The sequence below is a fragment of the Larus michahellis genome, chromosome 4, assembly GCF_964199755.1.
Source record: "Larus michahellis chromosome 4, bLarMic1.1, whole genome shotgun sequence".
NCBI lineage: Eukaryota > Metazoa > Chordata > Aves > Charadriiformes > Laridae > Larus > Larus michahellis.
Window position 1 is genome coordinate 33,411,674 of NC_133899.1, and position 25,614 is coordinate 33,437,287.

At 51.2% G+C, this 25,614-nt stretch overlaps 1 protein-coding gene across 2 annotated transcripts in view; it reads right to left on the reverse strand.

Moving 5' to 3' along the window:
* Positions 1–20,036, reverse strand: part of KIF26A (kinesin family member 26A) — a 105,111-nt gene extending 85,075 nt beyond the window's left edge. The window contains exons 1-2 of one of the 2 annotated variants that reach the window (XM_074583848.1): positions 18,782–20,036; positions 16,090–16,335 (exon numbers count right to left, since the gene is read on the reverse strand). In XM_074583848.1, coding sequence (XP_074439949.1) covers positions 16,090–16,335; positions 18,782–18,916 — 381 coding nt within the window. In that variant the 5' untranslated portion in view covers positions 18,917–20,036. Of the gene's footprint in view, positions 1–16,089; positions 16,336–16,490; positions 16,776–18,781 lie in introns of those variants that run through there. The other variant, XM_074583847.1, reaches the window with a different exon arrangement.
* Positions 20,037–25,614: the final 5,578 nt, after the last annotated feature.

A 25,614-nucleotide genomic window follows, 5' to 3' on the forward strand; every position in this document is an offset into this window, starting at 1 on the left:
AAAATACCTGTGCTAAAAGTGGTAAGTATATCTAAAAATGTAACGCTAGCTGACTTGCCCAAGTCCCTAGGGAAGCCTGTAGCACAGACAGTGCGAGTAGGCTGAAGGTAAGATGTTTCACTGTGCTCACACATGCTGCTATGGAAGCTGGCTGATGGAAAAATTACACAATTTCACAATTTCTTCTCAAAAAACAGTCAACAGTTTCCCAAAACTGCTACCAAAATTACATCCTGTTTTTCTACCTGCTGTTCATCTACTGACCAAGACCAAAAGCTTTAAATCCAGCCCTGACTTCCTCAAGAACTTGATGAAGAAATTTGACCTCCTATGAAAACACTGGTTCTTCTTGAAAACAAGTATTTCTATCCTACTAAACTTCACTGATTCATCAAAGGGAAGGAAACACTGGGGGATGCCCCATTTTCACCTTCCCACAGGGTCTTGAAAGGACCACAAAGAGGAGAGGTACAAACCCAAGGCTTGCCCCATCCCTGGAAGTGTTCAAGGCCAGGCTGGATGAGGCTTTGAGCAGCCTGGTCTAGTGGGAGATGTCCCTGCCCATGGCAGGGGGGTTGGAACTAGATGATCTTTAAGGTCCCTTCCAACCCAAACCATTCTGTGATTCACCAGAGCTTGGCTGGGCAGCACCCACCCCCTTGACTGGAACTTGTGCCCACATCGGACTCGTGATAACACTGAGCTATGCAATACAACCCTCCACCTCAAGACAGGAATGAACTGACCGCTGAAGTCAAGGCAAGCCTTTCAAGTGACTTCACCGGGTTATGACTGGGCTCCCACGTTTTAATTCTCATTAGCATTTGCTGACAACTCCTTTACAACCAGAGCGACAGGTTCTTTATGAGAAGCTGTTTCGTCTACCCCAGCTAATGCCTTAATCCACAGACTGAAGCTGGTCAGATTATCTACACGTATCAAAGACAACATTATGCTTCATAAGCTATTTTTCTGCTTCAGTAAGGAGTAAGCACATTTTTATTTCTTACTACGTTTACCCATTACCTCACCAAGCAACATTATTGTTAGTCTTTCTGAGGCTCTCCTAGAATAGGAACGTATAAAACAGGATTTCCTCCAGCTCTGCATACCTACTTACTCCAGAGTCATTAATGACATAGGACTGGATTGAACAAAGGATTAACATCAAGTGAGCATTCAAAACAGCTGGGAACAAAAACATATCTGCCTGGAACACTGCATCTCTGCTTTGTCTTTTAAAAAAAATGCCGATGAGGCACAAATTGGCTTTAAAGACCCCTTTTATAGAAATGTTTTCATGAGAAAAATGGAAGATCTAAACACTTGCATGTGGGACATACCTCAGTGGGCTCCAAATTAAGTTTACTGCAGCTTTTACACAGCAATCTGCAAATCAGATTGTCCTTTTTGCTGGAGATAAGAAGTAACTTCACTGCTGTCAAAAGGAACCCTGCAGAAAAGGTCAAGTCTTGCATGAAAATCCTCCAAAAACCCAAGCCAACTACATATGTGTTTTCTATGAGATTACAAGCAATAGCTGAAATATCCAAGGGTAGGTAACACTGCTCAATTCTGAGATTTTAAAATACCTCTGATCAATATTTTAAAGAAAACTTAGAGATTTATATATGTTAGAAAAATACAAGCTATAACTGCCCCAGGATTCATAGAAGTTGATTCCTCAGGTTGTTAATACCACCGGGGTGTCGGATGGGGACGTTCATCAGAAGACTTTGTTCCCCTGACCGAACGTGCTTCCCAGCAAAGCCAGCACTGCACAGCAACACAGGTCCAGTCCCCCTCACATCGCACCCCAGGATGTGCCACCCACAGCCCAGCACTGAAGAGCAGCACAGCCTGCTCCCTTCTCCTCTCCCTCCCTACCATTCCACAGCCAGACATGCTAACTCAGGGTACGCTTTCAGAAGCTACCTGGTAAGCACATCTCCCCTGAAAATTAACAGGCATTTGGAGGAAAATTATAGGCAAACAATGAAAAAACAAGCCAGAGGCTACAGACTGTCCATAAAATTACCCTATAGAGGGCCAAAGTCAGTACGACATGGAAGAAATAACCCAAAAGCTACAAGGATACTGCTCGGGTTCAGTGCTTAGCATCCAAAAATTACCTTGGCAATCTCTTAAAAGACCTCCATATAGGTGGTGTACACAAAAGCAGAGGCAGCCAGCAGGCTGGGAGAAGAACACAAGCAATGTAAGGATGCTTGAGGAGAAACACTACTGCTCTTCTTAATGCTATCAGCTCCTGCCTGCCTGAGGATATTCCCTACCTCTACCTACAAACACAGCAATTCCCCAACCATTAAGTAAACAGTCTTTGAAGATAATGAAGCTTATTCTAATCTCTCACTGATGTCACTCCTGTGTTGTACTCAGCTGAGATACAAGACTCCTGGGTTAACTAACTCCTCAATAAGATCAGGATTACCTTAACTCTTTGCTCTTGCACAGACTTAAGGAATACTGACAAGGTGCAGAAAGCAGCAGATTTTTCACAGAGTGGATCTACATTTTTCTCTTGTTGAACACGACATTTTTCAGCTCACTCCTTTAGATGCAGCTGAACCGCTTCTGTACCATTATGCTTAGTGAGACTACCTTCTGTAGCAGGCCTTTCATCACTTCCAAAGAAAGCAGAAGTACAGCCTTTAGTATACCCTGGACTACTTCCCAACACTGGCAAATGAGGCTGTTGCTCCAGCGGCAAGAAGAAAGAAAAAAAAAAATCAGATTGAATCTGGACTAGCAAAAGGAACTAAAATGGAAACTACAAAAAAGAAAACACAGAAAAGTAGAGATCATCTAGTTCATCACCTCAGAGAACAATGCCTTTGTGTGCTCACTTGTGTTCACTTCCCAGGGTCAAGTGTTTATTCTGCATTGCAGTTCCTTAACTATATACTCCACATCTTTCTTTGCACCCAGTCCTACAAGAGTCAAGCCCTCCCACAGCAATAAAAATCTCAGTGAACAACTGAGGGTGGGTCAGAAAAGCCAGCCCTGCATATAACGTATCTTTCATGTCATCAAAAGACTTGGCAATAAGAAGCTGAAACCCAACTAAATTCTTACAGCACAAATCAGAGCTATTTTGCTCTTGAGCTCCGTGTGCTTAGGAGTAACCGTGACCAGAATAATAAAAGGATATACAGCACAAAGCTGAGAAAAGGGGCTCACGTTGTGGCTGAATATTCACACCCAGTGTCAGTCCCAAGGCAAATTTCTTTTGGAAAGTCGGAATATTATCAGCCTGGGTTGTTTGCCTCTTGGATAAGCTATATCTTAGTTATACCAAACAGATCCTGGCACTATTTCCTCCCCCACACATATACAGGTAATTATGTTTCCACTGAACAGAAAAACGAAGAGGATGTGCTGGAAAAAAAAGGCAGACAGAGGTAATGATACCCACACAGAGAGACAGATTTGGAATACAGACATTGACCCAGTTCTGCAGTCTGGCTTCCTCTTCATTTCACCAGCGTAAATCAACTGAAACTACACAGCACCAACAGGCTTCATTTTCCACCTGTTAACACAGGTTTTCGATTCCACTGTCAATAAAAGAACCACGATGCAAACTGTTACGAAATGAAAATCCGGTGCCGTATGTAACTGAAGACAGAAGTAGAGAGATGTACAGCCAGATTCAGGACGGCATATTGCTGAAAATACTCTTCCCTAAACCTAGCCATGGCTCCCCAAAGGGCTGTTACCAAAGACAACTTTCCACTGCCAAACACCCCACTGGGAGCTGGTAAGGCCATAAGCTGGGGCCAGGGTGTTGCTACTCATGATCAAACTGGCAAATGCTGAGCACAAAGTCCACCATTCCCTGCAAACATCAGAGAAACCCATTCACAGTCTGTGTTTCCCAGGTGCAACATGGCAGGCTAAGGAACTCTGCAAAATCACACAATTATTTTTCTAATCATTTAGCTCTTTGTGGAGGTCTCAAATCTTAAACCCAAATAAAAAGTAACTTTACCAGAGGTCAGTCAAGCGGCAGTAAGGCTGCACAAGGTGGCAGGTTAAAGCATCTCGTATTTATAAGAGTATAAGTATGAAATTCAGAAAGGGCCCCCAGGGATCCCAATGCAAGACATGAAGGTGTAATTAAAAACCATAAATCCATCAAACGAAAAATATGTAAACTTAATGTATTAACTCATATATTTTTCTTCCCTGACCACATTTGTCTTCCTCTACACTCTTTCAGAGCCTACAAGTAAAAAATTAACAATATCAGAAGAAATATTTCTTAATATGTGGAATGTGAATATCAATAATAAATGCTTTTTACTTTATTCTTACAGGTAATTCCTAAAAGCAGCGCTCTCAGCAGACTGCTGAGACTCTGTACATATTATAAATTACTTCAGCTGTATCTCCTCTTTACAAAACCCACAAAAGGACAATATCTTACAGTGTTTCCATGCCACTCAATCATCCACACAAAATTACCCTTGTGAGAGCTTGTTGGAGGAATGTCAAATGTACTCGCCTTTCTTTGCAACAAAGTCTTCAGAGAAAGACAGCAAAATAGCTCACTTCTGCCTTCACAGTTACACAAGCTACACTAACACCTGAACATTTTCACCGGAGATCCTGGGTTTAACTTTATATTTAATTACAAGCTACAGGCAAAATAGTTACAGGCCAAATCGTGGCCTGTGTTTCACCCACAGCATAGTTTTCAAGATACCTTAGCTTACAAAAGCTCTGCAGCACCTGTAGTTCATATTAAGGCTAAGGCACTTCTAAAAATGGTATCTGGGACAAACCAGCCCTTCAACCTTCTGCCCACCTACCAGAAAGGGAGCACCAGCATTGCCCAGAAAGGACAGTGACAGAGACACTTGTGCCTCACCTCCATCCTTCAAAGGCCTAATTTTGTACAGCAAATTTGTTTCTCATCGCTAATGACTGTTTCCTTGGGACCAGGGCCAGGCAGCGGTATGGGAAGACCTCTCTTCCTCACAACACACCCAGCATTAGGGCATGCACGTGGGGATTATGTGACATTTTCAAAGGTCGAACGCCATTTCCTCTCTGTTACTGGAGCGCTCCTTCTCATAAGTGGAGCAGCAAGGTCCCTATACAAACACACACAGGTACGCGTGTTCAACACAAAACTGATGCGCCATCACAACATGGCTGACATTGCTCAAATAATACCAGTCAGACAAACATCCCTTCTTCAAATGCTCAGCAATCAACTTCACCAAATCCAGGCCAAAACACAAACACAGCTCTGCTGCTCTTTCAATACAACACACAGGGCAACACTGGCAGAGGCCAGCACGCTCTTTACACGTGTCCTAAGCATACTCGCCATATGGGAAGCAAAATCCTCCTTTCCCTGGCTGCCAGGGATCAGCTCACTCAACTGTCTCCCTACCCTTCCTTCGGTTGTTTGGACGTCAGATGCTCTGGCATCAGTAGTCAAGGTTCACCTGATGAACACAGTTCACAGGGCTATGAAGATGATTAGGGGACTGGAACACCTCTCTTATGAGGAAAGGCTGAGGGATTTGAGTCTTTTTAGTCTGGAAAAAAGACGACTGAGGGGGGATCTTATCAACACTTATAAATACTTAAAGGGTGGGTGTCAGGAGGATGGGGCCAGGCTCTTTTCAGTGGTGCCCAGCGACAGGACAAGAGGTAATGGACACAAACTCGAACATAGGAAGTTCCACCTCAACGTGAGAAGGAACTTCTTTGCTTTGAGGGTGGCAGAGCACTGGAACAGGCTGCCCAGAGAGGTGGTGGAGTCTCCATCTCTGGAGACACTCAAAACCCGCCTGGACACATTCCTGTGCAACCTGCTGTGGGTGACCCTGCTCTGGCAGGGGGGTTGGACTAGATGATCTGCAGAGGTCCCTTCCAACCCCTATCATTCTGCAATTCTGTGAACAGAGCCCAGATCCGTCCAACTTTCACTGTCTCTTTATTGCAGCTGAAAATAATTTTCTTTCACAAAACAGTCCACATGGGATGCTCCCAGTCTGGGATGGTGACTGGTCACCTAGGCCTGGAAGTGGTCTTGGCTTCTGGAGCCAGTTCCACACCAGCATCTACCAAGCACTCCACGGACAAAGCACAGAGAACATTTTAAGGTTTGGCTCTTGGCCTCTTTACCCTCCTGGGAACTGTGCCATTGTTCGCTATAGCCTGGCTGTAGTTGGGCAGTAGATACAAGCAGTTGTTTTTACACTACACAGTAGACAATTTTGTGTTAAAGAGAGAGTCTGTCACAACACCTGCACGTTTTGTCCAGAGGCACTCAAAGGGGACTCAACAGCTACCAAGGAAAGAGCTGAATGCTTTCACCACTCCACACCAAGCAGTACAGAGAGCCGCTACAGATGACCCAAAAGTAGTAAAGCAATTGCAACAAGGATGGGCAGATTTCCTGATCGTACAAGCCACTTGCATAATAATTCCAACAGCTGCTGAAACTGCCGCATCCCAGAGTCCCTGGAGACACGACACAGTCTGGGGATGACAACAGCTCCTGATGCCCTGTTTTGGGATGGGAATCAGACGTGTACCACCAACCCAGCATGGTGCCATTGACCTCAGCCACCCCAGCAGGCTCACCTCCTCCAAAACACTCAGCAGCACCGCTCTGCTGAGGGCTGCGGGATGTACCCTGGGCACAGCCATCACCTCTGAACTGCTCAGGAGACACATCAGATGCAAAAGCAGCAGGCAACCCCTGCAAAAAAGTCTTACTTGACAAAGCTACAGGCAAAGCTGTACTGCTGTATTCTGAAGTCTAGGAGAATAGCAACAATGCCAAAAGGAGTAAATACACGCTACAACACACAATACAGTGAGAACAACACAAGGCAATAAAAAAAAAAAAAAAAAAAGAGCACAATACAAACTGAGTACATCTAACTTCCCAAATGACTTAAAACACACAGCCAAACACTGCCTATTTACAGTATAGTCAGCACTGATCAATATATACACACCGACAGCAACGCAAACCATGCTGTAACAAATTGCATGTTGTGGCAAAACAGGAAACACATTTAAATGTAATCTTTTGAATGCTGTGAGAACTAGGACTAATGCTTCACTTTCACAGTTAATGCTGAAAGCCAGTCAATGCCCAGCCTCGCCAGAAGTATCACAGTTCAGTTCTGTACAGAAGGCTTCCCATCCCATTCACCGAGCAGTGTAAAATCCCTCAGCAACGTTAGGGGAAGATTTGCTAAGAGCTAAATGAAAATTGATCATTTTCCCACAGCTGTCCAGCGTTCCAATCAATTCTGCACAGGTATTGACGTATGCTAATGCCGGCCCAGCCCCAGCCAAAACTCAGAGCAGCCTGCCAAACTCCAGGAACGCTGATCAAAGACTGATTTTAAGGCTTGACTCAGAAAGAAGGATAATAGTGTGCACCTAAGCCTCTCTTTGTGAGCAATTGCTGAGATTTCATGGATTCACTGTATGTTAGGGCGATGCACGCAACAGTCAGACTCTTAGTGATAAAACAAACATGCAACAATGGCATTATGCTGCCTAAAATAGATGGATATATTTATAACAGTTAAACATTCTTTCTCCAACATGAAAATGAACATCTGCCAGCTACACCTTAAAAACTCATGCAGCTTCAAAGCAAAGAAGGCAGTCCAAAGAACTACACACCAGTTTACACTCACTGTGTAAACTTTAACTTATCCTAGAGAAGAATACATCACTCCTGCAAAGTGACAGATCCCCACCACCACCCTTGCTCGGCATAATCACTTGAAGCTCTGCTCTTGGGTTCCTCTACAAAATTTTACTTTTTTCCATTTAAAAATAAAATAAAAAAAAATAATGAAAAACTAATAAGTAACACACTTTGGCATAAACTTCGACAGCAGTATGAGGGACTGAAGTGACTAAAGAGTTCCCGGTTTACTACAAGGCCACATCACATTTCCACAAGACAGCTTTCTAGTTTCATCACAGGGAGGCACAGAGCAGTGTGCAGATAAACCCCTTTTAGACAGCACTGGTACAGCTCTAATCTGTGCTCCCCGAGCTGATCTGATACTGATCTTGCTACTTAAGCAAGCTCCCCTTTGCTTGGACATACACCACAGCACCTTTAGTCCCTTTACACAGCCTCACCACTCCCCTCCTGGTGAACCGGCAGATTTTCAGGACTATCTGTTACCATCTTCATGGTTATCTGAAGTCCCTGGCTTTTTCTGTAGCAGAGACCCCAGCCCCAGAACCCTCTCCCCTGTCCCCAACATAGGGACACCCGACCTGAAAGTTCATTTGCCGGTCAGACTCCACTGGCTTCTGTGTCCCTGTGGTATTACGTATTCTTCCTTATTATGCATATTACAGGACCAGACAGCCCTACTAAGAGCAGCAGTCAATGATGCTTGATGCCATCCATACAATCCAACAGCAAGAAAGAAGCCCCACAACAACAAAAAAATATTACTGGAAATGGATGAGAGATGGAAGATTTTTCTCTCTGCTGGGCAAAGGAGAAATTAAGCATATGGATATTAAGCAGCTTGTCCAAATTCACAAAGTCACTGAAAGATCTAGGGATTAAATTCAGGTGTTGCATCCCTGCCCTGTGTCTAAACAGGACACAGTTCTTCCTGTTAACAAAGGGAGCAGGAGGCATGATTCTCCTGAAAGTAAGGCCCAAATGTCCTCCTGTTAGCCACTCATCTGAAAGACTATACAAAATCAGTAGACACTTGTAAAATAAATCAGCCTGTTCCTGATCACGAGCACTACCAGTGGTGGAGACAAGATTCCCACCTTCCTGAAGACGCCTTCCCTTTGAGGATACACTGAACACATAAGTATAAAATACTTATTCCACAGAACTGCAGGTCTGAAGTCAGAGAACAGGGAGACAAATCCAGACAAACCAAATTCCATAGATTTCCAGTAAATAAAAAAAAAATGAAGATACAATGCTCCCAAATGGACAGCTGCCTGCCACACTCAATGTGAGCAATATCCAAATAGATCTAGTTCCTGAAGGTAATTCAATTTTGAGAAAGGCAAGAGCATCATCATGGAAAAATCTTACGTAAGACACACACACATTTCTGGATAGATTCTCCGCCTCTAAGCCAGGGAGAAGCAAAATCTCTGCTCACTTTTCACAACAAAATGCTCATCAGCCAGCTGAAAACCCAGGGACTAACTGACTCTTCTCTACATCAGCATCCTCACTGTGGGGAAAAAGGATTCAGACCCACAGAGTGCAGTTATCGCAGGGTACCCGAGCAGCAGGAGACCCATGCAAGCAACTGTGTACACTGTAGGCAATCCTGGTCTTGGGGGAAAAAAAAAAAAAAAAAAAACACTCTTGGTGGTTTCAGCCATCCCTGCTCCAATACCCTGTGGTGTCAGGTCCAGAGCAGCAGCCACTATCAGCTGCTGTGGGCTGGGGGAGAGGATGACGACTACGGCCTCCTACAACCTCACTGTTAACAAGTCAGAGGTTGGGATCACTGTAGGTGGAAACTCTTGGCAAAAACAATAAAGCAGCTACTACATATTTCAACAGGTTCAAAGTAACCTCAGATGTTAGAAGCAGATGCTCTTTTCCACCCCCTGGGATTATGAAATGGTTTATGTGTTTCCTCCCTTTTCCCTAATAGGGCAGGGTGCTGAAGGAATTAGCTAGAGAAAGAGACAGAGCAATACTAATTACCCTCAGCTACCCGGGAGACTGCAGTACCTTCAGCTAATTGTGCAATCCCTGCTCCCCCACTTCAGATCCCCCAGCGAGAAGGTCTCTTGCCTCCGGCATCTGAACTGCAAGATAATCCCGCTCACCTGTATTTGAAAAGGGCATGCTTGAAAATCCTAAATGTCTAAAGCAAACTCATTACAATTAGTTTCCACGGCCTATCATATAGCACGGGGACTACTGCAGTGACTGGAACAAGGGAAGTGCTCACGTCAACACATTTGACACAGTGTTGTCACTAACCCCATTATTAGACTGCACACGTACCTGAAACCCACATCTGAGCTCATAGCCTGAAGCGCTCCACAGCCAAGTCTCTGCAGGAGTCTCTCTCGCAAAATTACACATTAAAAGTGCATCTCCAAAAAACAAAAAAATGCCCCGTAGTTTCATATTTATTAACTATGACATTACTTTTCCACTTACCCATTTTGGAAACATTAAATATAGAACTTTTTAAGGTGCATTTAGTGCTTGTAAAGAGCCCTGAAAATTGAATTCCTCTAGAGGCAAATCTGTAGAAGACAGTTCTCCCACTCAATTCCCCTTATCCATGTCAACCCAGTTGCAGAAAGGCCCCCCATGAAATGAAAAGCGGCCCCTCAGTAACAGAGGAGCCCAAACTTAGCCAAGACGCAGCACAGGGTTTCTAAACCATCACCGGGACTCTCAAATTCCAGGTCACCGTGACACTCAGTAGAAAGGGCCGACGCATTAATAGAAAACAATAGGCACGGGAAGAAAACCACCACAAAAAGTCAGGGGTTGCTTCTAAAAGCTTAGGCCTATTCCATGCGCACCTCAGGTGTTGAGAGAAGTCCCCACGTGCTCCAAAGCCTTGTTCTGTCAGGGAAGCGTGAGCCTGCAGGCGAACACTAAGGACACAGAGCCCTCTCCCAGGCTCCTCCGTGTGCAGCGCAGGCTCCCAAAGCGCCCAACAGTGAGGAGACAGGTACCAGCAGCCAGGGATCATGCTTGCTACTAGCCCTGCTGATACCATGCTGTCAGAGTGGCCAAGGTGGGAATACGAAAGCGTAGCTGGCCATCATGCATCAAGCCCACAGTCCTCAATCCCATGCTTGTCCTCTTAGCCTGGTTTTCCAAAGCAATGAGAACTGCTATATTGCCCTTCTCTCCATCCTCCTTTGCCGCCAGCTCTTCTAAACAGCTTTTGAACCTGTCAAATGGTCTGAAATTGAGGCAAAAGGCTCAGAGCAAGTTCCTACAACTTCCACAAACTGGCAGTGGGAGAAGCTGGGCAGGACCCACTTGTTATTAATTGTTTGACAGAAGCCAGATGGCTGGGGAGTACTAGTTTACTGTCAACCAAATAGTATGTGTGCAGCTCCAGCCGATGCAGAGAAGGCGCTGCCTCTTATCAAGTCATCCGGGACAAGGAGGAAACAGCTGGGATTAACACAGAGGGACAGGGAGAGCAAAGGAGGTGAGCAAAGCATCCATCCCACCAAACCATCCTTCCTTAGTTCTGCTACTCACGGAAACATGTGGGGATTATTTAGCATACAGTAGAAACCCACAGGAAAGAGCATGCTCTTCCCCAAACTTTGTTCTCTATCTCCCCTTCAGGTGATGCAATCAGCAGCACATACAGGTGTACCAAGAGACCGTCGCTTTGATCAGCAGCAGGTGTGGTGGGAGTTCAATCCAGCAGCGCTGCCTGGCATTGGCACAGCTGAGACACATCGGTGCAAACAGTGTGTCTACAGCCACTGCTATCCTCCCCCTTTTAAGGAAAAAGACAGACTTCCTCCCACAGGAGGCTCTTCTCCATAGAGCCCTGCCAAGGACACGGCAGGCTAGGACTTGCTTAGCTTTCTCAAATGATTCATGGTTTGTTAACAACCAAAAGCACAACCTGTCCTGGTCACCAAGACTCTCTGCAGACCAGGGCTGGCAGCGTGCCTCTTTGTACCCAACCACAGCTTACCCAGTCAACTGGGAACACAGACAATACTCAGTGGGGTTTTTTAGGTATCAGAGAAAAAGCTTTGTCGATCCCACCCGCAGTAAAGAGCCCACACTTGCTCCTTTGTCCCTCAAACCCCCAGGAAGCTGTTCAGTGGTGTGCCTCATGTAACACTCGGTGTGGATAATGCAACATGGGGATAAAAAAAAAAAATAGGGAAGAAAATAATCTCTCAAAAACTAAGACAGCAAGAACTTGGCTGAACTCAAACTATGATACAATATGTGTGTTTCTGTCCCCCTTAACGCTGCCCCCGCCTGCACTGGCAGTGGGTACCGTATCAACTGCTCAGACCGGGGGGGTCAGGGTGAGTAGGGATGGGGACAGGTGAAATGGGGTGTCTGAATCCCTAGGCTGGGAGAAACCCAATCCTCAATGCTAATCACTTCCAAAGCGAACTTCCCCTGATCTTGGCCTCCTTTCAGTGCTGATAAAAAAATTCTTTTATTCCAGTATAACTGGATACGACTATTACTTTTCTATGACCAAAATATTTATACCAGTATAAAACCCTTCTGTGGATGTAGTTGTATCAGCGCGCGTGTTCCTCATACCAAGAGAGCTTGCTTCCTCTGCTCATAAGGGATTAGCTAAAACCATTTTACAGGAGCTGTACAGCCTTAAGGCTGTTGCCTGTGCTAGAGGGAGCGCAGAGTTTACTGACAGCGATGCGGCTGCAGGAGCACATCTCTCACTTGGGAGCACATCTCTCACCTTGGACAGTCACAGCCTCTCCCCTTCCTTTCGGAGACGCAAACCTCGCTCCGACATACACCGCTTTAGAAATGACAGCACTGTTCGGGTTTACCGAATGGTAGCATCACCCCAATTAATTAATTAGCATTTGTGAAGCCCTGTGAAGATTTTAGGTGCTAAGTATTATTATTACTAATTTAATCTACATCCCCATTCAGTCCTCAGCCTCTCCTGTGAAACTGCCAACAGTGATGCCAATTAGCGGTAATTGTGGTGGTGGTTTTGTGACAGGGCTATTTGCCAAGTGGGAGTGAGACAGAGACCACCAACTCATTTCCCGTGGCTTGCCCCACAGCTGCCAACAGCAACAACTTCCAGGCACAACAACCTGCTCTCCACTCCGGCCAGAACCCTGGAGGTAGGAGATTCCTGTATCCCATTACCAGCTCCCCAGGAACACAGCCTGCAAGGCACATACAAAACTTTTAATTAGGGATAAACGAAGGCACTTTTTTTTATTTTTTCATCCTCCACTAGTTCAGTACATGACCCGGCAGTTGATGCTGATACTGCAATAGCAAAATGCTAACCTGCAATAATTTCAGATTAAACTTTGCTCGTTTCCTTCCTTGCCTGATGGAAAGAAAAGGAGAGAGAAAAAAAAAAAAAAAAAATCACACTTTGATTCACACACAGGTCTCACTGTGGCAGCAAACTGTAAAGGCAGCAGCAGCAAGAAGAAGGGAATCGACAGCGTGGGGTGCAGTAAATCTTGTTCTTAAAGAGTTTTAACACAAGCAAAGAGGTGTATCTTTTTATCAGCTGTCCACAGAGATTTGGAGGACTTTAAAGAGACACAAACAACTAACAGTATTCTGTAATCAATGCACATCATCTGAGCACCGAAACTTTATATTATTTATATATTTTAAATACGTCTAATTGAAAGGACAGCAACACATAAACTGGATGAATCATAGCCCTCTCAAGCAATTAGATTTGTTATCCCTTGCAGACTGCAAACAGTAGGTTGGCTTTTTATTCTAATGTGAATTCAATCCCTCCTCAGCTGCCCCACGCATGAGAATACACCTCCTCTCTTTCATCAGGAAAGATATCAACAGCAGGAAACTAGCCCTTCTTTCATCTCCGAGGCACCCACCCACCTTTCCAAAGGGTTTTCAACCAGGTGTGGAAATCTTTCTGAATCTGTGCTGAAAGATCCCTCAATTATTATGGCAAAGGAGGTAAATCCTTTGAGAGCAGCATGCTCCGAGCGGTAGCCTTCTGGTGTTTACTCATCCAGTAGTCGCTTAGTTTGACAGGACGTTAGAAGAGCTTGTGAGAAACTCTTTGGACTTTTATTGTATGGGCTCCTCTTACGGAGAGGAGCTGCTTTTTCAGATGTCTTGTTATACAATTAAACAAGAAAGGAATGGGGGGCGGGGGGGAAGCAAGCAAGCTGCCTTTCTGGCACAAACATTATTACACAGTGCTCAACCTGCCAGCGTATTGCATCAGATTCCCACCGCAAGGCCAATTCACGGCAGCTGAGTCGCCGAACCCCTGACTGTTATCTCCCGCTTACCTACTTCACACTCCGAAGGCAGTAAGTAGGAGTGTTTATTGCATCTTCCTTCCTGAGGAGCTGCTCACTACACCAGGATTAGTGGGGGTTTGAGCTTGCAATTAGGCTAGACTTAGGCTAGAAAATGTATTTTTAAAAAAAATATTAAACATCTAACACTACTGTATGCTACTCAGTAAGTGATCTCCAGGTATCTGTTACTCTGTGATCAGGTCTGTCGAGGTTCTGACACTGTGATGACTACTATTTTATTACGTTCCTAGGCGTGCTTTGAAACCCTGCAGAATAGAGGGATTAATTTACCCATCATCGAGTGCTTATCAAGGAAGTCCCCCGAGACTTGCAGGAACGAGACCACACAAACAGGCCTTTGCTCACAGGTCTCCTCACCTGAACACCTGGCCAAGGCCCCCTGACTCTCCTGAAATGGTGGCTTTTTTTTTTTTTTTCCCCATGACAGAGATCCGCTCCCAGATAGGACACTATTCTTTAGGGCTGAGGCCCACCCCAACAACAGGAACAGGGGTTTATGTGCTCCTCGCTCAAGCTGCCTATCGCATCCACTTCACAAGGGGAAATTAAACTTCTTTCCATCGTCCGCAGCAATCCAGAAAACAAAAGGTCCAGCAGTCCTGAATTCAATGAGATAAGATACGTGACCTTTTACACTGCTGAAATAAGAGCCCGCTCCAAACCCAGCAAGTCAATAGAGAGACTCCTGTTGATTTCAAAGGGCTTTGGATCTGGCCTGAAAATACAAACCTCACTGTGCATTCGGACACTGCTCCACAATGCACTTCCAAACAAAACTATATTTAGATTCAATGGGAATTCTGTAGATCATACAGGAACTCTTTGAATGAAAATGAAGGTCAGTAGGGTTTGGCTTCCTCTTCAGACCCTCCCCCCTATTCTTGCAAACATCCAGATAAGCATTGTTTAGAAAACAATACGTTACTTCCAAATGTTATCAAAAACCCAACACACGTTTTGTGTGCCTTGAAACTGAATCTCAGGGTCTTCTGTTGCAATTTGCCCTGTCAGCTAATCCTTAGATCTCTTCAGGTGCCTAGGCAAGACTCTGTATCAAGACCCGGTATTTTTTCACCTGTATCACCTCTTAAAAGTTTTGTTTTGCGTGCCCTCACTAAAGGAAAAGGGACAACAATAAATACCTCTGATATACAGAAACAAACACGGAAAGAAAAACTGTGCAGGCAACTACGATGCACGCAAATAAAGCTGCGCATGTGTGAAAGGAAACCTCTGGCGTGCTCATGCACTTTCTCCATTCACTACTAGATACGAAGGGCCACCGTGAGGCATAAACTGGAGGAAAATGCCACAGCCCCGGCTTGCCCCAGTGACGCTAAGGACAGGAATGAGCCCATCAGCCAGGGAGGGACAACTCAAGCACCCAGACAGCCAAATCCCAGCAAAACCATCCCGCTCAAACTTTTCCTCCAGCGCCACAAACACGCGTGTGTGCTTCCCAAGCTGCACTTTACGGGCTCCTCGGAAGGAGGAGCTGACCCGCTGCTACCAGCAGCTTCTCGTAGGAAGGACGAAGGGGCTGCGAAGCCCAGCCGCAGCACGCAGCCGGCAGCCCCGAAACGGCGTCACCCAGCCGGGCTGTCAGGGGCCAGCGGGAGCGGGATGAGGAGCTCGCTCGGTACCCGGGTGCCGGGCTGCACCCAGCGGCGTCCCGGACGGCACCCGCGCAGCCTCCCGCCGCTCCTCCCCACAGAGTCACTATCTTTTCGTAACAGTTTCTGGCAGGCGGTGACTGTAGCAGAGGGGGAGCGTCCAGCCGCACAGTTTCGCTTTTTGATAACGCCCGGGACGGGAAATCCTGGAACTTTTGAAGAGCCCTCCCGGCTTGGAAATCACCGGCTTTGCCGTCACGCTCTCCTCCCAGATCCGACGGGATGCACACCTGACCCCGCTCCCGCGGCCCCCGCACCCCCCATCCCCACCCACCCACCCCTCTCCCCGCCGCCTCCCGCTACCGCCCGGCGGTGCTCGGCGCTGTACGGGCGGCGTGGGCGAACTTACCGGCGGGGCGTTGGGCGGGCAGCCGCCGGCGGCCAGCCTCGCCGCTTGCCTCCTCAGCTCGGCCAGCTGGGCCTGGCAGCTCCGGCACCAGCCCCCGGCCGCCGCCCGCTCCAGCGGCCGCGGCTCGGTCCCCGCGGCGGCCCCGGCTCCCTCGGGCGGCGGGCGGCTGGCGCAGCGCTCCTCCTCGGCGGCGGTCGGAGGCCTCTTCCGCGGGGAGAGCTCCCGCGCCGCGCTCCCCTCCGCCACCTGCGGAGAGAGCAGAGCTCAGCGCCGCGGATCGCGGAGGCAACGCGGCTCCCACCCCCCTCGCGGGGAAAAAAAGACGGGGGAAAAAAAAGAAAAAGGAGAAAAAAAAAAAAAAAGGCAGCCCAAACGCGGGGAGGAGTGTTGTAACAACTTACCCCCGGCGCCCGGGGCTCAGGTCCCAGACCCTTCCTGCTGGCGGCCGCGATCATGACAGCGGGGGATGCGCCTCTACCCCGCGCCCCGCTCCGCTAGTGCGGGCGGCGCGGTGCCCGGCGGCGCGGCCGGCCCGCGGCGCCCATGGCGGGGCGGGGGTCGGGGGGGTGCCAACAGTGATCGCGCCCGTTCCCCGCCGTCCGGGCTGCCGCGCTAGGTGATGTTGCCTCCCATGTTGAGGAGGGAGTGAAGTTTGGGTTGGGAGACGGAGGCGGAGTGAGCTCCCCACGGCGGCACGGAGAAGGACCCGGAGCACGGGAGCACGTCGGAAAAAAAAAGCTGGAAAAGTGCTCGGAGGGCAGGGGAGGAGGGGCTGGGCGGGGGCGGGTGGGGTGGGGTAAGCCGGGGGGGGGGAGGCTCGGCCAGGGCGGGCTGGGGTTCGGGTTTGGGAGGGGGGTGGGGGGAGATGCCATTTTATAGTGACCCTACGGGATAGTCCCAAACGGGTGTGACTAAAGCGTGGGCACTCCCGCAGTTGCCGCCTTCACACTTCAACACCCAATTTCCTCCTGAGCGGGGAAAAAAGGGCCGGGCTGAGGGTGCCGGTACCGCTGCGGCGGCCCCTGCCGCGGGCGCTGGGGGTGCGGGCAGCTGCAAACGGGGCTCGGGCCTGCTCCCCCCTCCTCCACCGCCGCCGCTGGTGCTCTCGGGCGCGGAGTGGGAGTGCGGTGCTCTCCCCCTCCGCGGGCAGATGCGCGGTGCCGCGGGGCACAGCTTCCCCCGGGGCCGGCTCCCCAGCCGCTCGGCGGGCGCGATGGGATGTTCCTACATGCGAAAATTGACCTGACAGATGGAGAAATTAACGTTCGCAGCTAATTGTCTACTTGGCTGCCGCTCCTGCTTGTATATTTAGCACTTTTCTTTTTTTTATTTTTTTTTGTAGGTTCCCCACCCCCACCCTCCAGAGAAAGCGATACGCGCCGCTGTCTGTCATGACACCCACCCCCACCCCCCCCCCCCGGGCTGCCCGGTCCCGTTGCCCCCGCGGCGGTGGGCAGGGGCCGGGCCGGGACGTGCCCGGGCGCCGCGGAGCGGCCCCGGCGCCGTCCCTGTGACCAGAGCGCCACCTGCCGGCGCCGCCGCGGGGCTGCACTCGTGAGCCCCCGGTCGCACTCGGGACGGAGCCGGCACCCGGCGGGGGAGGCGGCGGCGGTGGCTTCCCCCGGCGATGGCAAACGCGGCTCCTTGTCTGTCTCCTTCCCCGCCACCCAGCGGGGGTGGGTGCTGGTGGCACTGGACTGTGGGGCGGGGTCTGCGGGGATGTGAGCAGCGCCAAGCACAAAGAGGGGGGAAAAACCTATTGGGGGGGGGGTGTGTCCACTCCGCCAAGAGGCACGTTTCACGGCTTAAACTTCCCTGGCTTTCACCAGCACATGTCTGAAGAGTGTGTGTGTGCGTGTGTGTGTGTGTGTTCCCAAAAAGGGTGCATGCCCCGGGGCGGGGGAGGGGGGCGTGTGCCCCCCTGGCACAGCCCTGAGACGCCCCCGCACCGCGGGCAGAGCCCCTCGGGGCACTGCGGCCACTGCCCCCGCCTGCCCGGACTGTTCGCCTGGAGCCCGAGAAAAGTTTGGGTGGGGAGGGGAAGAGGAGAGACGGAAGGGGAGGGGGGCTGTTGCCCGGGAGCTGCCGTGTGCCCCTCCCGGGGTCCGGAAGGGGAAGCGGGGCTGGCACAGACACATGCACTCGGTCGTTGTGCCCCGGCCCCCTTCTCTCGCCTGCCCGGGGCCCTGCAGGTCTCCGGACACTTGCTCCGAAATTTCATGCGTCCGAATAACGGCTGCAAAACCCTCCCTCGGCTCCAAGTCTCAGGCTGGACGGGGCGGGGGGTTACCGGGGCGTGCTCCCCGTCCGGCGCTGGGGCTGAGCCGCGCTGCTGGGCTGAGCCCCCGCCTTTTCTTATGAAGTAAAAAAAAAAAATAAACCTCCTGGAAATACCGGGACGCGATGCCCCCACTCCCCATTTGAAGTTGGGGTCGCCCCGGGAGCCGGCCGGGCAGCGCGGTCCGTCGTCCCTCCCTCCCCGCGCCGCTCCGCGCTGTTCCGCGCCGCTCCGCGGAGCCGCCAGGACTGTTCGTGGTGCTGAAACGCGCCCCGGCACCGCGCCGCCAACTTCCCACCGCCAACTTCTCCATCCCCTTCCCGTGAGCCGGCCCGGGACCGGGCAGGCAGCCGGACCCCACCCCACACCCCCGGCCTCCCCCATCCCGCCGGGGCCGGGGTAAGGTCTCCTTACCTTGGCTTTCCTCCGCAGGAGGTGGCTGGTGAAGCCGAAGATGATCTCCGAGTCCAAGCACAAGGCTCCTATCTCCAGCAGGCTGGGGTTTTTCCTCGTGGCGTTGGAGGCATCGGGCGATTTTTGAAAAGCCATAGTTTGGGGTTGGAAATATCCGGCTCCCTGAGCGGAGGCGATGTATTTGTATACACACACACACACACAGAGGAAAAAAAATTAAAAGAAGAAAAAAAAAAAAGAAAGAAAGAAAAAGGATAAAATAGCAAACACCTCCCACCCCTTTAAAAAAAGAAGGAAAAAAAAAAGAAAAAAAGCCAGACGCGGGTGAGTTACTCCTTCATCTGCCAGGATGCGCGCTGCCGGGGCGAGGTAGCCAGCAGCCGGGCAGACCCACCAGCCTCCCTGCCTCTCTCTGCCTCTCCCCGCCGCTCTCCCTCCCGTTTTATCCCCCCTCCAGCGCACCTTGCCTGACGAGCGAGCGCGGGTGTGCGGGCCCCGCTCAGCGCCCCGCCGGCGCCGGGGCCGGGGCGGCCGCTGCGCTGGGTGCGGGGGGCCGGCAGCGCCCTGCTCCCCCGCCGCCGGCCATCAGTTCGCCGAGCGAGGGGGCTCCCACCGCCCGCTGGCCAGGAGCCCGCACTGCGAGCCTCCTGCCTCCCCCCATCCACTGCTGGGTGGGTTTAGTGGCTGTGTTGGTGGGGTGGTTGTTATTTTTTTCCCTCCTCCTTCTCCTCCTCCTCCGGGGTGAGCGCAAGGAGGGAAAAGCTGCCAGTGAAGTCCGTTTAAGAGGGGAAAAAGACAAGCACAGAAATAAAGAGGAAGGAAAACAGAAAAGAAAAAGGGAAGGAAAAAAAAAAAAGGAAAGCCTGAGGGAGCAGAAGTGAAGCTCTTTCAGGAAGGGATCCGTTCTTTCACTCCTCTGAAAAGCTTCCCCCTCTTTCCCCCCCTGCTTAATTTTATTTGCAGCCGGTGAGGACGGTGGGGAGGGAGCGAGCCCCTCCTCATCGAGGGGGCCGAGAAACAGGTCCCTCAGGGCTGCCCCGGGGAGAGGGCAGCCCTCCCTGCAGGCTGCCTCTCCGGCCGCCCCCTCCGCCGCGGCGCTGCTGCCCCCCGCACCCCCACGTACGCATGTCCCCACGCGTGTCCCAGCCTGCGGGCCGGGGCAGGGCTCCCGCATCGGGGGTCTCCGCCGGGGCGCGGCCCGTCCCGTCGGGGCGGGCGGGATGGATCGGGCTCCCCGGCAGAGCGGGGGAGCCGGCTGTGGGCAGAGCGTTAATCCTTTCCCGTGTACTTTCCCGCTAAACAAATCATTCACACCCTGACAAAAGCATTATCCCGCTTCATAACGCCTGCAGTGAAAGTGAGTTGAATAATCTGTTTAGCCGGGCTCCGCGGGGGAGCGCGTCCCCCCGCGGGCTCCGCGCCGGCCGGACACCGGGCGCTGCTGCGGGGGCAGCCGCGGCCCGTCCCGCTCTTCCCACCCGCGACCGCGTCCTGGGCGGGGCTGAGGTCCCACCCCGCAGCCCGGGCTCGGCCGGGGGACGGCACGTCGCGGGGGAGCGGCGTGGCCGTAGGTGCTGCGGGGAGCGGGGGGGCGGTGGGGAGGAAAGGAGGGGTGGAGATGGGGAAGGGGAAGGATGAGGGAGGCAGGGAGGGAGGGAGGAAGGAAGGAAGGAAGGAAGGAAGGAAGGAAGGAAGGAAGGAAGGAAGGAAGGAAGGAAGGAAGGAAGGAAGGAAGGAAGGAAGGAAGGAAGGAAAAGAGGGAAGGAGAGGAGAGGAGAGGAGAGGAGAGGAGAGGAGAGGAGAGGAGAGGAGAGGAGAGGAGAGGAGAGGAGAGGAGAGGAGAGGAGAGGAGAGGAGAGGAGAGGAGAGGAGAGGAGAGGTCTTAAGTTTCTATGGCCACAAAGGACACCATAGCTTCTCTATACTCTGTATTTACTAGGTTGCCCCTTCTGGGCTTCCAGCTAGTGATGAGCCTGTGTGTTAGATGAGGGAGGTGGGTTAATGGGTGACTCTGTACGATGGAGTTGGAATACAGGAGGTGGAATACAGTTGTCACAGGCAAGGTGCTGGGATGGAGGAGAGGAGGAAGGGAATCACAAAATAGAGTCATAGAATGGTTTGGGTTGGAAGGGACCTTAAAGATCATCTAGTTCCAACCCCCCTGCCATGGGCAGGGACACCTCGCACTAGATGAGGCTGCTCAAAGCCCCAATCCAGCTTGGACTTGAACACTTCCAGGGATGGGGCATCCACAGCCTCCCTGGGCAACCTGTTCCGCTGCCTCACCACCCTCACAGTAAAGAATTTCTTCCTAATATCCAATGTAAATCTACCCTATTTCAGTTTGAAACCATTACCCCTCGTCCTATCACTACATTCCCTGATAAAGAATCCTTCCTGTAGGCCCCCTTTAGGTACTGGAAGGCCGCTCTAAGGTCTCCCCAGAGCCTTCTCTTCTCCAGGCTGAACAACCCCAACTCTCTCAGCCTGTCCTCATAGCAGAGGTGCTCCAGCCCTCTCATCATCTTCATGGCCGTTTGCTGGACCCGTTCCAACAGGTCCATGTCCTTCTTGTGCTGAGGACTTCAGAGCTGCACGCAGTACTCCATGCATATGTACTCCACGGGAATGGTGAGATGCTTACAGCAAAGGGGCAAGGATTTGTTTGGCTGTTTATTGTGTCCCTTCCTGATACAGACATCTCACACCAGAGATGTGCCAACATGTCGTCTGGTCCCTGAACACACCTGGGGATGGAGTCTGCAGGGACCCAGCCCTGTACCACCTCACACAGACTCATCCTCTCATTCCCCACCAACCCCATCCCAGCCTCCTGCCTCTCTGTGCACCACTCTGCATGTCTTCCACCATGCTCCCCTGCACAGCTGGGACATTCCCCTGCCCTGGAAGACCCCTGTGCTTGGAAGGTGACATACTACCAAGGGGGTAGGAAGAAGAGGGTGAAAGGAGAAACAATTCAAGCAAAACGGTGGTATGAACATTAGCTGTACAGGTAAAGCATGTCCCACACAGGCCCTCAGCCCAGGTGCTCAGCATGAGGTAGAACAGTGCCCATTAACAGAACCCAGAATATAATGTCATTTCCATGCACATTGGCGAAAGAGGCTTGGAAACATCCAAGGGCAGAGGCAAACACAGCCCGGCCTAGGAGGCCTGTTGCCTCCTTTGTAGACGGCCTGAGGCCTCTGTCTGCATCCCCCACACCTTCAGCCTAACCCAAGTTTAAGCACTCACATCAGTTGATCTGGCCCCAAGGAGAGCCTAGCTCTTCCCTGTCCCCAGGCCACCTCCAGCCCACCAGGTCTCCCTTCCCCACTACAGTTTGCCCCTCTTCCCAGGCTCTTGGCAAGGATCCTAGGAAAGTCTGGGTCTAAAATATGCTCTGAATGTCAGGCACTGAGGGTCCCTGTGCAGCCCCAACCTCACCCCTAATCCTGGAAAGTCTCTCTTCAATCACCCCTATTAAAGCAAGTATCTCCCCACCCCACTGCCCTCAGGTGTCTTGCCGATAAACAAGCTGGAGGGAAAGTTATTAGCTTTTATTCATCGTGTCTAAACTAAAGTAAAACATCAACAGGGTGACTGTACATAATAATAGACTAGATAAAGTCCATTTTTCTTGGGCCCTCTGAAAGCGATCCCCAAGCATTAAAACGGGTCTCTTAATAAATATCTTATCTCCTCGACACACAGCCCTGGCTGCAGATAACCAGACAGCCATTACTGTACCTCTGAAATAACCCCATTTCCATCAGGGCCACTTCAAACAGACTCCTCTTTAAAGACCCCCTCCCTCCCCCAGGGGAGGTGGGGGAGGCTTGAACCTCCCTGGGCACGGGGGAGCCAGCAAGGGGCAGGGGATTCCATCCAAGTCCCCAGGCAGAGTCGGGGGTTACTGCATCGCAATGCATTCCCTTCGCTAAGTAACCATGGAGTGGGGCATTCCCTCTGCGAGCCAAAAGCCTAATTCCACCTGCCCCCTCTGTGCCCTGCATTGGGATGAGTCGTGCTGGGCTCCCACAGTCCGGTTCCCCTGGACCTGCTCTGCAAGCGGAGAGAAGGTTGGGCAGGAGAGCAGGCACACAGCAGGCAGCTGCCATTTCCTCGCAGGAAAAGGCCTTCCCAGTGTGAGCATCCCAGGCTGCAAGGTGATACTGTACAGGTTGCACTGGACTCCTTTATTAATACACTGTACAGGTGATAGTGGATTTATTAAGTATATTGCTGTGATTTCACATTTAATTTACTAAGAATACAATGGTTTGGGCTAGAGGACCCAAGGGAAATCTAGGCAACAGTGAGCAAAAATCCATGAAATTCAATGTAGCACACTAATCATGGAGGCATTATAGTATTAATTGCTATAATGATATACTTCTAATCCTATCTTACACCGCACCACATAATTTCATTGGGTAAGAGACGAAAGGAATTAAATTTAGTTCAATACAGGCAAGCATGTAACTTAATAGAGTAGTTTGACTCCTGCACACTCAGGGGTTTAGGGCTAATGTCACACAATGCGGTCTGCAGCAAGGAAGAAGGACAGCACAAGACTTTTGACACCCTCACCAAAATCTGGAAGCAATATGGAAAAGTGTTAGATTTCTGCTTTTCGAGAGGCAACCCGGCCATATAAAGGATAATTAGAATTCATTGTAAAGATGATTTATCATGTCTATCATTGTGTTTGAAAAGGCTAGGTCACCCATGAATGCTGATGAAATTTCAAAGATCTACTCCCCAAGGACTTTCCGCATCTGCTGCCCTCTGAGATGGGGAAATAGCCCAGGGCAAGCTTCTCATTAATACCGCAGGAAAATATAAGCATTTTGTCCGACATAACATTTTTCTTCAGCATTATACCTGACACGATCAGACCTTTAAATAACGTGGTAATAGGGCTCACTTTAAAGTTCATGTACCTGGTGTCGTGCCCCCACTCCCTGTTCCATACCGCCCCCCCCCCCCGCCCCCCCCCAGGTTTCTGCTAGGTAGTAGCTCTCGCTAGCAAGGCAGCGTTTCGACCCGAAACACACTTTCTCCCGTAACAAATACTGCGTGAGGTGGGCGGAGGTGGTAAAAGTAGCTTTTGATCTTGTTTGTATAGTATGCAAAAGGACATCAAAGCGAGGGAAGAGGGGGAGGGAGAGAAAGGAAAGCAGAGCAGGAATAGCCCTAGACACTGGAAGACCAAATAGCTCATGAATAGCTAAATAAAACATAATTAGGAAAACACGATAAATTAGTGGTTCTTTAAAGGGAGAGATGGCGGGGCGGGCTGGGAGCGCGGCCAGGGGGGGCAGGCACGTCCCTTTTCAAAGCCGGCCTCGAGGCCAGCCCAAGCGCAGCCCAAACCTCGGAGGGGGGGACGGGAAAGCCCCGGGGGCGCCGCTCGGCAGGACCCCGCGGAGACACTTTCCCCCGCTCCCGGCCGCCCCGGGAGGCGGCTTCCCCCGGCCCCGTCCCGCCCGGGGAGCCCCCGGCGGCCCACGGGGCAGCACGCAGCGGCGGTGGGAAGCCGGGGGGGGACGGGGGGGCGGTCTTCGGGGGGGTCCGGACCCACTCCCTGGGGCGGGGTAGAGGGAAGCTGGTTTCCCCGCGGGGCGCTGCAGGTTTCGGGGCGTTCCCGAGCGCTCCCCACCCCGGGCTGCGAGAGGAGGGGGATGAGGGGGGGGGCTGGGAGCCGCGGGGGCGCCTGTTTGTTTGGGGTTTGTTTGTTTGTTTGCTGTGTGGCCTCTCCTTTATTTTGATCAGGCCCGGTTGCCGACGCTAGGTTTAGTTGATTTGCGGGGCGGGCAGTTGAGACCATCGAGGGAAAATTCAGCCCTTGCAGACTGTGGAAAAAATAATGATCCTATCGGTGAAACCAGTGTGAAAAGCAAACACAGCCTCCCCTGTGTCCCAGTCCCGCCCCCCCCCCCGTCCCACGCATACAATCATAGAATAGTTTGGGTTGGAAGGGACCTTAAAAAGTCATCTAGTCCCCTGCAATGATCAGAGACATCTTCAACGAGACCAGGTTGCTCAGAGCCCCATCCAACCCGAACTTGCATGTTCACGTGCAGATGGGAATGCGGCCACCCTGGAGACCTAGGGGTGCCAGGGCGAAGCTGCAGGGCTGGACCAGCTGACTCAGACACCCCTGGGCTCTGGGGTGACACCCAGAGAAGCACCCAGCCCTCTCCCGGTCAGGGCGAAAGCTGCAAGAGGGAAGACGCTGGCTCCGTGGCGGCTCTGCGGTGCGATGTGGCTGTACCAGAAGGGACAGAAAGGACACATGGAGAAGAGTGGCCAAATTCACCCCCCAAGGCAGATTTCCTCCCTGTCCCTGAGATGAGCCGGGCTGGCAAACTCTGTCCTGCCTGTGGCCAGTTCTCCTTCCAGCTCTGCCATTTGGGTGCCTCTTTCCTGCAACACTAGGGCTCTGCCCTCTGCTTGCTTCACTGGTGCTTCCTTGCCACCCCTGTGGTCCTGGGGGGTCCAGCCCAGCCTGCAGGACCCCATTTCAGTTCCCACCACAGTAACAGGACTCCCTGCCACGCCAAGACTATGTCGTGCCTGCACTTGGGGCAATTCAGGCCACAGAGTGGGTCTTACAAGTCTGGAGCAAAGCAGGGGCTTAAGCACAGCTCCAGGTCGTGACCTGCCTTGTAGGGGAGGGCTGGGTAAAACAGCTTGATACAAGGGCTCTCCTGTCACTACCTGGGCTTGGCAGCTCAGAGCTCATCTCGGCTTGCTCTGGCTCTTCGTGTCCCCTCTCCAAGGGGAGATCGAAAGCCCTCCTGTAAACAACTGGTGAAGGTCAGGGG